The sequence below is a fragment of the Brachyistius frenatus genome, unplaced genomic scaffold, assembly GCF_029030835.1.
Source record: "Brachyistius frenatus isolate BFR_SWC_R1_liver_20210118 unplaced genomic scaffold, ASM2903083v1 Contig_168, whole genome shotgun sequence".
NCBI lineage: Eukaryota > Metazoa > Chordata > Actinopteri > Embiotocidae > Brachyistius > Brachyistius frenatus.
This window is the reverse complement of record NW_027210767.1, coordinates 782,501-797,252: the sequence shown is the minus strand read 5'-3', so window position 1 is coordinate 797,252 and position 14,752 is coordinate 782,501. Positions and strand designations below refer to the sequence as shown.

The 14,752-nt window shown below is 45.5% G+C and overlaps 1 protein-coding gene across 2 annotated transcripts in view; it reads right to left on the bottom strand.

Annotated features, from left to right (window-relative positions):
- Positions 1 to 1,014: 1,014 nt before the first annotated feature.
- The window catches only part of akap6 (A kinase (PRKA) anchor protein 6), a 171,329-nt gene continuing 157,591 nt past the window's right edge, over positions 1,015 to 14,752 (bottom strand). For both annotated transcript variants that reach the window (XM_069717070.1, XM_069717071.1), the window contains exons 20-23: positions 9,188 to 12,214; positions 7,242 to 8,516; positions 4,787 to 4,885; positions 1,015 to 3,034 (exon numbers count right to left, since the gene is read on the bottom strand). In XM_069717070.1, the coding sequence (XP_069573171.1) occupies positions 2,990 to 3,034; positions 4,787 to 4,885; positions 7,242 to 8,516; positions 9,188 to 12,214 (4,446 nt within the window). In that variant the 3' untranslated portion in view covers positions 1,015 to 2,989. The remainder of the gene's footprint in view (positions 3,035 to 4,786; positions 4,886 to 7,241; positions 8,517 to 9,187; positions 12,215 to 14,752) is intronic.

The window sequence follows — 14,752 nt, the reverse complement described above, 5'->3', positions numbered from 1 at the left end:
CTACACAACACCGCTTCAGCTTTTGCCAACTTTGGTCGTGTTGCATAGATAAAATGCCTTTTTTCTTTTGACTTGCTTTTTCATTTTTTTGGACACTTTTAGTTCATCCCACGGTCTCGTTACACATGTACTCAGCTAGATCTGGAGATAAATTTTCACCTCCACAGCAGCAGATATACCCAACAGCTCTTAAGATCTATCAGGACCTCCTCAACAGCCTGAACGGTCGCCTGACAAAAAGCAGCTGCTGTATGTTCCTTTTTTCAAAGCGAGGCATCTTACAAAGGCCGCAGCACATGAAGGTGAGACTGAGCAGGTTGAACCCATGACTCACCAAACAGATGGTCTACGGAAGAGTTACCTCGACATCATCATCAATTCCGAGACCAAACTGATGGTACAATCGAGCAGGGTTTACCACCGTGATGCTGCACTCGAATGGTTGATAAAGTGAATGAATGAAGTAGGTATAGCACATGTGGAAGAGCCTTCAAAAAGGCTGCATACTTCACTTCAAAATACATCGCCTCAGGAAAAGGCAGGTTGAGCATGTGCGTTCCCCAAGTTAAATATCCTATAGAGAATTCCCTGCAGCATCGTCACCACTTCCTCCTTCAAGACAGAACCGAGGGTACGTTCAGGTAGTCGTTTGTCAGTTGATAAAGTTGAAATATTTGTGAAGTAAAAACCAAGAAGCTGCGCTTACTTTGCCAATTCATTTCTGTTGTCCAGGGATACCAAGGAGTCATCTCCAAATTTGGACAAAATCAGACAGGCGCTTCATTTGAGGGCGTCTTTGGAAGGGAGACGATATTTATGACCTGACATAGAAAGCTTATGAAAAATGGGAGACAGCCATTATCTGCAAAAGTCGACGACACATTTAAAATCCAACTGAAGCTCAAGCTTCATATGGTCATCGAGTCCTCGACTCCAAAATGGTTGAGAGTTGAGTTAAAGTTGACGTGTGAACAAGTGGAATTGGACAGTCTTGAGATTTGGCCACATGAACCAGAACTTCCAGCCTTGCTTTTTCTTTTCAGTGATGATGAGAATTTTTTTTTACGTTTTAGTATCTATAAATACAGTCTAATACAACTTAATGGCCTCTTTTTATCTTGATCACAATGTAAGTGTACATTTTTATTAACACAAACTTCAGCTCTACAGACTTTTTTTTCTCTGAACCTCGACTGTGCATCTGTAAATCATGACTGTGTTTCTTCACATCTGTTAACACAAAGTTCTTCCTTCCCTTTATATGGATCGTAATTCTAGATTTACCAAATTAGTTCTGATTATAGAGCCTGTGTGGTTTTATGCTGCCGATACAACAGTTTGTTTCACAACATCTCACGGGCTGCGGAGTGGTGCCGGTTTCTACGAGGTGACGGGCTTCTACCACAGAAACGACTGGGAACAGACACTTACTGAGTGAGCACAAGTGACAGCAGCAGATTATGAATACTGACATCATCTACGAACACAGACCGAGTGTTGTATTTTTATAGGAAGAGAACATGCCACCTGTGCTACAACACTGCAGCGTACAGCTTTAAAGGTGTTGCACATACTGTAAGATAACGAGGTGTCCACAGCTGCAGCGTAAAAAACGTTGAGTCATGCGAACTGAGTAAAAAAAAACATGACATGTGATGGCAAAACAATACTGAGGTAGCTCCGGATTATCACAGAAACAGAAGTTGGTGAAAAGAAGAAGAAGTACGCTTTTGTAGGTGCTTGAAAACACTTCAGGTTAAAGTTGAAGTTTGATTAACACTGAATTAAGGTTTTATGTGAAAAGTTGGCCTGAATTACTCACTAAAAGGATCGTTTGCCACCTTGTTTACAACCGTTCTGCCCCCTAATGGTCAACAATAGCTTCATGCAGCTTTAATTGTCAAAAAGAGAAAATTCTAGCTGTTGACAGAGCTGCTGCAGTTGTTGGCAAGTTTGACTGAATTGTAATTTTGGTTCATTTATGCAGATGGATGTTGCGAGTGGTGTTTTTTGTTTCTGTAAATCAACCTGTACAGCTTCTCATCGAGGCTTCTCACCATTTCTACAGCCATTTTTTCGTCGCTATTTTAATTGATGATGTACTCGAACGACCAAAAAAAAGCTCTGATTGGTCTGAATTTGCTTTAAAGTCTAACTCATATTCGATAAATTTAGGAGTCGAAGAAGAACCGGCATTCATCTGCGCACCCGTCTAACATTTCTTTGTGCAACCAGCCTCCGGAAAGGAGCCTCAGTGTGGAGAAACATAAAAGGAAGACGGTTTACCGGTAAAATCAAACATCATGTCCTCACATTCACGCCTTCCTCAGAGTTTAAACGTTTTAAAGTCCATTTTTTTTATCCTTCAAAAGGTACCAAAATGAAAAAGAACACGAGGCTGACGTTTTCTGATTCAGCCCCAAATTATGTAACAAATGCAAAATGTAACTTTCTGACAAATGACTCATGAGTGGAAATATCTCTCTCCTTAGTCACCTTGAAACAATGTGATTGTGAACCCAACGTGCTGTATTGTTCCATGTTTAATTCTAACAATCAGTTGATAATAACATTACATTGCAGCTGGATATAATTTTATTGTTTTTCTAACTTTCTTTCCTCTTGACGACTGCGCTTTCATTTAAATTTGACAAACCGCCCTCAAACTTAAAAAAGAAATATGCTCGGCCAAAAGCCCTGAAAGCTGCTTCAAAGATCACAAGTTTTACCCTGAAATAAGAGACGCTGAAAACTTTACATTCGATGACGACAAGCTGAGAGTCCGTTTGAAGGTCAGCCCTGAAAGGACTCGAGGAGTTTTTCGTTCCAGTGTTCAAAGATTGCTCCGGTTACAGCGAGAAGAGATGGGAGATCAGAAATGTGGAAAGCTCCAGAAAGCAGAGAGAGATGGGGGGAGGGACACCCGGAAAAAAAGATGAAGCCCAGAGGAGAGATCCACCCAGTGGTGAGAAGATGAAGGAAGATTCCCTCACAGCTGGATCCTGGAGGTCCCTGCTCCCAACACAGGCAGTCTCTGCATGAATGGATTGGACAGACAGAGCAGGTGTGTTAGTACCAATGTTCTTCAACTCATTTTAAATCAGGTGCACTTTTCCTATTCTTTATGCCACCCCATTGACATTACCATACATATACAAATCTGTATTTGAGAAAAAATACTGAAATCCGTCTGACATAAACTGTCCAGTTAACCTGAAAATTTACTTGCGCAAACTTTGGATTAATCTCCCAAAAATGCCCTATTCCATCCTGTTTTAATGACATTCCATAAAGATGATTAAATATTACTACAAACATACAAAAACATTTACATTTTAAAGATGTAAAATCCATTTTAACTGAAGCGTTTTTGTCCTTTCTTTCTTCTTGTCTGAGGATTTGTTTTTTTTCTACCTGTGACGGTTGTTGCTCTTCATATATTTTTTATTGTGTATCAATTAAATATTAAATGTATTCACTTCCTGCTCTTTTAAATAATGTTTTATACATCCAGCTGAAAAATTAAGTACAGCTGCTTCTACTATTCTATTCCACGTTTTCCAGTCTGCTTTTCGATGAAACTTTCCAAACATGAGTCAGTGATGAAACCTGAACACACACACAACACACACACACACACACACACACACACACACACACACACACACACACACACACACACACACACACACACACACACACACACACACACACACACACACACACACAGAGAGAGAGCACCTCTCTCTCCTGTGTGTTTTGCTGCAGACCTTCTGCTGTCTGGGTCACAGAGCACATCATGAGCCGCATTCACGATTGCTTTAATTGCACCTGCGTCTGTGCGTGTGTGTGTGTGTGTGTGTGTGTGTGTGTGTGTGTGTGTGTGTGTGTGTGTGTGTGTGTGTGTGTGTGTGTGTGTGTGTGTGTGTGTGTGTGTGTGTGTGTGTGTGTGTGTGTGTGTGTGTGTGAACAGGTGGGCTAGACTGGGCCACGCCATGGGGGTCAGGACCAGCTGTATGCATCACTGATGTGATGTGTGTATGTAAGAGTGTGTGTTTGTCTTTTGTCATGCGACTTTACATAGATCGTGCTAGTGTGTGTGTGTGTGTTCAGTGAGCTTGCTTTTGCTCCTTTATTTCATAGCATGTGGGTGTATATGTGGGTTTGTCCTCTGCTCTGTGTGTGTGTGTGTGTGTGTGTGTGTGTGTGTGTGTGTGTGTGTGTGTGTGTGTGTGTGTGTGTGTGTGTGTGTGTGTGTGTGTGTGTGTGTGTGCGTACAACATGTCTGTCTAACCTGCAGCTGTTGGGCTGTCAGAGCTTCTACCTGGACTCTCATGCCCTGCCCTCAGGGGTGTGTGTGCGTGTGCATGTTTGTGTGTGTAGAGTATGGGGGCAGTAGGTTTTGCTTAGCCCTGGAGGCGCCCATAGGGCGGCCACATCACACACACACACACACACACACACACACACACACACACACACACACACACACACACACACACACACACACACAGATGATGGCCTTTGTTCGTTTTTCTGCAGCTTCTGGGTTTGATTTGATTTTTTTTTTTTTTTTAAAGAAAGTATGACAAAGACCAAAATAAATTCACTGCTTGTGTGCAGCTTGTGTGATGCACTGAAGCCACTGAAGAAGTCATGTGAAGTGGACAAAGTTATTCATTATTTTTTTGAAATGTTTACATTTGATGACAGGGAAATGAGTGATGGTAAAAAAAAAAAATGACGTGACACGAGAACAGACTGCTTCTGCTGTGCGCAAACTCACCCTGACTGGCCCCGTCCTCGAGGTGGGCGGTCTCACCGAGGCTTGGCTCCGCCCCTGTGCTGCCCTGGTGCCGTGATTGACAGCTGACTTCGAGCTCACCTGAGGGGGGAGAGAGAAAAGATTTGAACACAATTGTAAGGATAAGAAGCAAAGAGATGAAGAACAAGAGAAAGAAAGAAGAGACAACAGAGAAACTTTTTCAGTCACACGACTGCTGATAGAAAATACAGCAGAGAACGAGAAAACAAAATCCCACTTTATTCTCTAGTTTCCACAGTGAGGGAGAGAGGGAGGTAGCGAGGGATAGCGAGAGAATGAGTAAAGGAGAGAGACAAACAAGGGAAGGGAGAGAAGAATAAATCAAAATGGCATTATCAGGCTTGAAATGTTATTTGTCTTTGTTTTGTAATCGGCTTGTTCTCTCTTTGAGCCCAAACTGATGAAAAGTTACAAATTAAAACAACGAGCATCAGGCCGAAAAACAATTCTCTTCCCCCACTTCACCACGTTCTCTTAATTGGTTCATGACTAATCGCTTTGTAAAGACTTGTGTAGCTATTATCCCTCCCATATATCTACCAAATGCTGGGGAAAAAATTAGGACGCACACACACACACACATAAAACGCAAACACACATATGCATATGGGGTCACGCTTACATGCACACATGCATATCAGCAGGGATGCACACATGAAGAAGCACGTCGACCCCCATTTTCACTTCAAAGCCCTTTTAATGAATTTATGATCTGATGAGGGGAAACTACGCCGGGGCAGAGATGCTGCTGCAGGTCTGATGGTTCTGTTCTAAATAAATACACAAAAGTGTTTTTTGTGTATTTATTGACACGAAAAGAGAAAAAAAAATTAAAACCTGAAAAAGTCAAACAACAACAACAACAACAACAAAACAAAACAAAAAAAATCAAAAATATCAAAAAAGAATTGAATTCAAATACAATCTAAAACGATATTTAAATACAAAATAATTGGAAAGAAATCTTAAGAAATTAGATTAGACAAAATATGAAAAATTCCCCAAAATAAAATTAAGACTTTTAATCAAACAACCAAAATGTACCAAAAAAAAAAAAATGATAATCTACATACATAAATTCTCAAATATACAAAATACACAGTTTTACAGCTTTTTCGGATATTTATGCATTGATTTGTTTAAAATCAAATGCATAGAAATTTGTATTGATTCGGCCACTTAAACTCTCTCACGTTAACACTATCAAGACGGTTTCTGATTGGTCAAAAGGTGTGAAGGGTGTAAACACACTAAAAATAATGTTCAGATTTACTTTGATTTTGTTAACCCACTTATTGCAGCAGCTACTTAATTTTGCTGAGAATTTTGCAACTGTAGGTGCTGCTGTGACGCAGCACTTATTCAAAATGGTTTATTCTGTCATTTTTTTTCGTGGAATTGTTATTAAATTTGCACATATGTGTGCAGTGCAGTGTGAAAAAATGAAGTTCAGAAATGAAACGATGTGTTCAGCTGAGTCGTTGTTCGTCTTTCAAAACTGCAAAAGTTGATGAACACAGAAACTAGCAAGGTTGCAGCGATGGTAAAAATTGTCTTACTCATTTGCATGAAGAAATAGAAAACGTAAAAAAAAAAAAAAAAAAAAAAAGCACAAACACGCTAATTCAGCGATGAAATGAATTGAACGATCACTACGGGAAAGGAAAGCTCTTAGCTGATGAATCCTAATGAAATCTGACTGATAGTAATTATGCTGATGTTGTTCTGTGGACCTTAACCTTTTAACAAAAAAAACTGAGAAGTCGGCAAATCCCCCCCTTCCATTAACACCTGAGGGAGAAAGGAGGGATGAGGGGGAGGAGAAGGAGGAAGGAGGGGTGGGAGAAGATGAAGAGGAGCAGGAACAAGGTAGAAGAAGAAGAGAGGGAAGAAACCTGCGGGAGGAGAGGAAGATTAGAGGACGGGAGGACAAGAACAAACGGAGAGAGAGAGAGAGAGAGAGAGGAGAGGGAAAATGCAGGTGAAGAGGAGAAGAAAGGAAGGTGATGAGTGAGAGACAGAAGATTGAGAGGGAGAAAAAGAAGCATGAAAAAGGGGGAGGAAGATGAGGAGACGAGAAACAAAGGTGGCGTACAGACAGATGAGAGAAAAGGACACGGAAAAGAAAAAGAGGAGAGTGATGAAGAGGAAGAGAGGGGGTGAAGAGGACGAGGAGGACGAGGAGGAGGAGGAGAGGTAGGAGGAGGAGGAGGAGGGGAGGTTCATATCGGCACCTCTCACGTCCGTCTGGCCTAAGAAATGGAAATGAGAGAAGCGCGCGGCAACCTCATTACATCTGCGCCCGCTGAGGGGCTCGGCTCGGACTAATACCTGGAGTTAGAGAGGTGAAGTGCAGTATCAGGGCCCCGTATAATGTCCCGAGATAGCACATCGGGCTAATACACGGAACACTCACCTGCCTCGCCGTTGCAGCCTTCCCTTCCTGCTGCGAGCCGCTCCGCCCTCCTCTCCTCCCCTTCTCCTCCTGCTTCGCCCGCCGAGTGTCCGCCTCTCCTGGCCTCCCCCACTCCTCCCTATCTGCCTCTCTCATCGGCGAGCAGTTAATTTTGGGATTAATACGCGTGGCGGTGGCGGCTGGCTCTTTTGAGGGATTTGTAGTGGAGCTGCAGACACTTATCTTGGTCATTACGGCGCCCATATTGGATTCAAGCGTTTTAGTATCTGCCAAACATTCGGCTGCGGAGGAGTCTATCGGGACGACACGCGCCCGGGGATTAAGATAAGGAGGCCCCTCATTACGACTCCTCTCCTCCCGCGGCGTGCTGACACTCGCAGCGGCCGCGACTTCTCCCGCAGCGACATCACAGAGGAGGTACTGGTCCTCACCTCGCCCCTCTTCCTCGGCGCCAGAGGACAGGCGGGGAGGAGGAGGAGGAGGAGGAGGAAGAGGAGAGGAGGGGTCGTCTTTTGGTTTGGAGCCGGGCCCCCGGAGGGAGGTGGAGTCGCCCGGTGAGGGCGGAGATGTGGAAAATGAGCTGTAACACGGCTCGGGCAGAGGAGAGAAGGAGCTCTGTGTTTCCTCTGTGGGACTTGATCCTTGCAAATACGGGTGATCCCGGTTTTCATCCAGCACAGACTGCTCTGAGGGAGACACGCAGCTCGGGCCGTCACCTGGTTTAGAACCGGGCCCCTCTTGAGAGAAATATCGAAGATTATCGTTGAAGTAAGGCAAGTAAGGCGCGCTGTCACCCAGTTCATAGCCAGGGCCCTGCGAGGAATCCTTCAGAAAGAACCGTCGTGGTTTCTTGGTGAGCACCATGCTGTAGCAGAGAGGCGGGCCGAGGTAAACCTCCTCCGTGCAGGCGGCGAACAGGGTCTCCTCGTCCCTGATGTCGGGGCTGGGGGGCAGAGACAGAGAGGGGCTGCCGTCGCGGACGACCAGGTCGCCGGCAGGCCGCAGATCGAGAGCGCGAACGTCGCTCTTGGACTCGAGGCTCAGAGAGGAACGCTTGGAAGACAGTTCGGTGCTCGGGAACGGCTCGGGGCTTGGGCTGTGGAGGCCCTGCGTCGGCGTGAAGTACGACGGGATGCTGTAGGGTGCCGGGGTGGAGCTCTTGTCCTCGGTGCACTGGCTGACCTCACCGCAGTCGCTGTCGTGGGAGGAGAGAGACAGGTAGGAGTAGAAGTCTCCTTTCCGGAGGTGGAGAGGCCTGTGGGAATGTTCGAGCACCTGAAAGGAAGAGGACACGGAAAGTTTATAAGTCGTTTGTTGTTATCTGAATTACACAAAAGAACGTTTTGTATGTCCACAGATGCTGTACGATCAAATCAAAAAGGAACACGAGCAGCACTTTCATTCTGCATCGTATTTGTTGTAAATGTGATTTATTCATGCTATTTTTTAAATTTAAAGCACCTAAAAAAAAAAATCAAACCATCAAATCTTGATTTACATATTAATATTTTACACTTTCATTTTTTTTTTCAGGAGGAGCAAAGTTTTCTGCCTGATTTCTTTTTCTTTCTTTTCAGAAAAAAAAAAAAATGATTAGCTTTTAGATGACTTCACTCGCAAAAGATCCCGAAGAAGTTATTACATCCTGAAAGTTATGATCTGTGATGCGATTTATTGAATTACTTCGACTCAGTGAACAAATTAACTGAGATAACTTTTGCTCCCTTTGGATTCGTTTGCCCTCCGAATGTACAGAATATACGAGGTCAAATAGGACTTCAACTGTTCCATCTCCAAAAACAATCAATTATTACATTTGTCAACAAATGGAATCATTTTTTGTTTTGTTATTTCTATTTTATTAGGCTTTTGCATTTGTGTCTTTGTAAAGAAATCCATAAAATCTTGATTGTTGTGTGGATTATTTTAGAGGTTTAATACTCTACCTTGTCTCTGATCTGAGCCAGCGATGCCGGACCTTGGTCTGGGACCGACCCAAAGTTCTCCGTCTGGTTCGTCTCTTCCGTCTGGTTCTCCTTCATTTTCAGCGCCAGTGAGGTCATGTCGATAATCTCCAGCACAAAGTCGTGGACGTTCTCTTTCTTGCTCTCACCACGGGCTTGGAGGGAGGGGGGGAAGGGAGGGTGTTTGCAGCAGACGGAGTGGGAACCGTGCCACTTTTTGGGGGGCAGGGACGAGTCTTTGTCTCGGACTTCCCTCCTCGTCTCCTCCGTCACAAAAGACGAGAACTTGAACTTCTCCTGGATGGTGATGGCCTTCCTTCCGCTGGCCGCCGGCCCGGTGTGGGGCGAGGCGTCGTGGGACCTGCAGTCCTCTACCGGCGAGAGAGAAGGAGGCGAAGAGAGGGAGGCGCTGTGGCAGGGCAGCTCTCCCCTCAGCTGTCCCACCAACGAGGAAGCCCGCTTGGACGGGAAGGGAAGGAGCTCGCAGGACGGGGACGAGCAGAGCTGCTTCGTCGAGTTCGATTCCGTTTTTACGATCACGTTGCCGACATCCTGAACCGACTCTCCTGTTTTGGCGAACACGTACGACTCCCTCAGAGACTCTCCTTTCTTCGTGAACACGCTCGACTCCTCTCGGAGGAGCGCGTCATCTTCGTCTTTCCCCTTTAAGCAGCTTTGGTCCACGTTTCCGTTCTCCACGTCGTCCACAAACTGGCTGATGTAGCTCCGCGTCGCATTCCTCCTGTTTTCCTCCTCTTCGTCCTTTTCTGTCTTTTCCCTCTTCGTCTTGTTGTTGTTACCATTGGTGTTGGTTTCTATTGATTTTGCAGCGGAGCGAATGAGAAAGCAGCGCTGCTCCTTGTTCTGGGGGGAGGACGGGAGGGTGGAGGACAGGTTGGTCCCACACTGCAGCTCGTCCCGGAGGCCTGCTTCTGTTTTTGAGGAGGAGGAGGAAGAGGAGGTGCGAGGAGATCGGATCCAACTCTGCAGCTCCCTCTTCATGTACTCGAGGCCCAGCACATAAGGGCCCTCCATTCCCTCTTCATCATCATCATCATCCCCGTCATCCTCGTGACCGGAGGACGCGCCGCTCAGCCTCTCCTCCTCTTCGTCCCGGACGCCGAGCTCCTCCTCGGTGAGGGTCAGCGTGGAGGAAGACAGGAGGTCACTGTCGTCCTCGTCTTCGTCCGTGCACGCCGACGTACAAGAGACGTTCACCACCATGCTCAAACTCGCCGCGTCAGCTTCATCCATGCCCTGCCCTCCTCTGCTGTTACCATGGCAACGTTTCCCATAGGAGCTTGCATTGGCGTTGGCGGCCACGGTGGGATCTTGGAAGAGGTCCCGCTGGTTTCTGAGCATGGCGAAATCTTCCGACCCCAGAGACGAGTCCTCGGTGCTGCTCAGCTCTGTCAGGGAAGCTGTCGCCGAACTCTCATTGATCAGCGACGGCGGCCCTCTCCGCGACGAGCCCGAAATCGCCGAGAGCGGGGCGAGTCGACCGCCGAGGGAGGGCGACACGGGGAGTCGGCAGCTCTGCGGGGAGGTGCTCCGGAGTGTCATGTCGGAAACGCTGCGGGTCATCTTCGCCGCCAGGGGACTCTGGATGTTCTCCAGACGTTTGAGGAGATCGAGGGTTCTTCGGCTGAGCTCCCCGGAGGACGGTTCTCCTTGCGCGCTTTCGACATTCTTTTTCTTTCCTGGTTCGCCTCCGTCGGCGCCCCTACTCTGGTCTGGCTCCCCAAGACTGGCGAGGCTGCCTCCGGTCCCCCCATCGGCGCTCCGGCACGGGATCAGGCAGCTCTCCAGAGAGGCGCTACGATGCAGCGGGTCTTTGGAGGGGAACAACTCCACACCTAGCGCCAGCAGGGATTCCAGAGAGGAGCCCTGAGATAAAACTGGACTTGACACCCGGCGGCTGAGAGCAGGAGGAGTCTCCAGACCGTTGTACGGCTCAACTTTGAACTCCGGGATGCCACTGCGCGAGATGAAAGACTTGGACGAGTCAACTCCGAGTCCTCCTGCCTCAAAGTCAGAGTCCGAATCGGCGGGTGTCAGGATCCCACGTCCATTGACTAGGATTTCAACAGCCTCGCCTCCTCCCCTCTTGCACCTCCTCCGTTTCTCCTCCTCTCTGTTTCTTTTGGTTTCACCTCTGAGTTCATCCCTCCTCCATTCTTTCTCCTTCTTATTAAATTCCGTCTTTCTTCTATGATTGTACTTGGTGATATTGTTTCTGTGCAGAATCAATTGTTGCCCACCCACAGTCTCGTCATTCCTCTGCCTCTTTTCTTCCTCCTCTTCTTCGTCCCCCCGATCCTCTTCCTCTCCGGGGACTTCAGAGTTTGTTGTCGTCATCTCCGTGTCTCCCATGTCGCTCACGATCCCGCTCTCACACTCCGACCGCCGACTGTTCGCCGACTGGCCGCTTCCTCTGCCGCCCTCGCACTCCCCGATCCTTTCCCCTCCACGGCTGTTAGACATCAAACCTCCGAGGAGGTCCGGGAGGGATTCGATGGAGGAGAAGGAGGAATCTTTACTCAAGCTCTTCAGCAGGAGTTTCCTTTTTCCCGATTTGGTTTTGTGCAGTGAGGAGGAAGTGTGAGGAAACTGAGGCTGCCTGTATAACTCAACATTATGAAGGCTGTAGACCTGGTAGATGTTGTTGTTGTTGTTAGGTGGGACAGTTTGAGAGGTCGTATTGTGCTGAACTTCTAATAAAGGTCCTCCCCTCGTCATCTCAGGACGCTGCCCGGAAGGGGCACCGGTTCTGATGTTGACGGGCTGATTCCCATTGGACAGACCGCTGTCTGAGGGCAGATTTGAATCTGTGGGGAGGTTGTGCGTGAGGTCGAGATCTGGTACTTCTTGTGGCTCTGCCTCCGTGATTGTCATATCTGTTTCATCCCATTCCCAGGAGTCATCCGGCACCGTTGCCACTGGACCAGCTAAAACCGGGCTGATCTGGTGGAGGTCCACTAAACCCGGTTCCAGGAAGTTCCCGGGAACCTGCAGACAAAAGGAGAAGAAATGAGAAAATATGTCTTAAATTGATTAAGAGTGACTTCTGAAGCACAAACCATGAACCCACAACATCTGAGGTCTTATTCCTGCAAGCATTTTCAACCTCTTTTCTCTCTCTAGTTATCGTCTATGTCATTTTCAGGAAGTGCCGCAAGGACAACTCTTTAAAAAAACAAGAATCAAGTGTATTTTAAATGAGCCAGGTCACTGATGGAGCAAGGAAAAAGTCATGAATGAAAAAGTGGAACCAGGTACAACATTTTATTCATGCAAATGCTTTGCATATAGTAATAATAAAAGTTATGTGCAAACACAGAAAATAAAGAAATCTAAGAGTTTGACTGAAGTCCATCTGATATTAATTTATCTTGATTCCGTAAATTACTAAACATCTGATTTAAAACTGTTGCCAGTATAAGGTGAATATGTCGCCTACAGAATAAAGTAAATCTAAATTAATAGCAGATTAATAACTGTTTGGGGCTGTTTACAATTTACAGTAAAGCATTGCCGAGAACTCCATCTTAATAAGTCATTTTGGCAATTATTGAGCTCTAAATCAATAAGGCTCAAAGATTACTCAAAGCAGGTGTCAGTTTACAGACACTGGTGGAGCAATCTGACTAATTACATCTTATTTTATGTTACTGACACTTATTTCTCAGACATTTCTGAAACAGGTCCAACATTTCTTCTTTTCAGAAAGCTTAATGTGAGGCCAAACAGCCTGTTCAGACCAGAGGATCCACTTCATAACTGCGTCGTTGGTAAAGAAGGGAAGTTCTCAGTTGTGATTTAAAAGTGCATCAAGTGTTTTAATTTGCGGCATCAAACACTGTGGAAGTACAAGTTGTGTTGTTTCTTGTTTTGGCACCAAGCTCTTTGAAAAGGACACGCTCTGAATCCCGTGCCCTTCCGGAGAACGCGGTCTCATGTTTGAAAGAGATGTACTGACACCCGACTCTGACAGCACGTGTTCTGTGATCATTTAAAACAATTTTTTTTTTTTTTTTTTTAAGAAGTAAAACCAGCCCACCCCAAAGCAATTGCTCATAAATCTCAACACAAATTATTCCACTCTGGAACAAAGCGATGAATTATTCAAAAAACGACTTCTGAGAGAAAGAGCACCAAACTGAAAACCCCAAAGTAAATACGTAATCAAAAGCCTTCAGAAAGCTCGGCTGTCTAAAAATATGCTTAGACACAGGAATTCTTTCCTTCCACAGACATAATTATACAAATTGCTCCGCGTCTCGTTAACAAGAGAGGGGGGTAATTCGTATTAGCCATTCATAGCCTATTAATCTAATAAACTAGTTGGCTCTGTGTGTGAGTGTGTGTGAGAGAGTGTGTGTGGATATGGCTCTGTGTAATGAATTTCTATTAGATTTGTGTTTATTCCCCTTGTGCTGATAAGGGAGATGGGGGTAATGACTGAACTGGGTTTTGCCACAGCAGACGCATTCAAAAACACATTCAGCGTTGAGAGGAGAGGCTATCAATCAGCCTAATCCAATCAAATCGAGGATTTGATGACCCACAAAAACCTTGTACATAATTTATATCCATAATTTATCTAATTTCTATAATTTCGCCACAGTTTATGGCTCAAATGCGGGTACTTTTACGACCGCGGATGGCGGAGCGTGGGGACTCCCGGTGTCCGGCAAAGCCACGGTGTTGTTAAAAAACATATTTTTTAAAGCAGGGAATAACTCTAAAGTGTGGTTGGGAACCAGCCAGAGAGACGGAGTTGGCAAACTAGCAGAACAGACAAATTCACCAGTCAAGCATCAGTGATCATTTCCCAGCTAGACTCCAGCAACACGCTGCGGTAAACAGTTGGTCCAAATGTCCCTGCAGGGGATTTTCTGCAGGAATTCTGCAAATATAATCCCACGAAGTAGATGTTTTTTTTTTTAGTCTTGTTTAAATGTACTACAACTAGTTTATTTCATAACTGATACTCAAATTATTTACACAATGACATAAAATTCAAAAGGAAATACTTCGCTCGCATATTTAATCGAGCTGCCTATGCCACTAAAAATGTTCGGGGTCGACCAAATTCTTACCCACTCAGAAGGAACCCGTTCCTGTTTGTTCAAGATGACCATCAAGAATACTTAAGAGTTGACAAATCAAACAAAAAAGACGAATAAACTAAAACATGCAGGTTTGCAGATTTACCATCAGTAAAATCATGAAATAACGTGGGAAGAGATTCACTTGCACTCAGCTTCGATGCACCTTTAGGTTGTTGAGGTATGTTAGGATAAAACCATAAGCATTAGAATAAAATAAGCGTTCATGTCATTTCATGTCAGTCTGCTCGATAACCAGCTGTGTGTTTCGTAAAACCGGCAAAAATAAACCAGCGTTCCTTCCTGTGATCACATTTACATGAACATCAGAGTCTGGTGTTTACTTCCTTAATCTGAGCCTGAGCCTGTGTGTGTGTGTGTGTGTGTGTGTGTGTGTGTGTGTGTGTGTGTGTGTGTGTGTGTGTGTGTGTGTGTG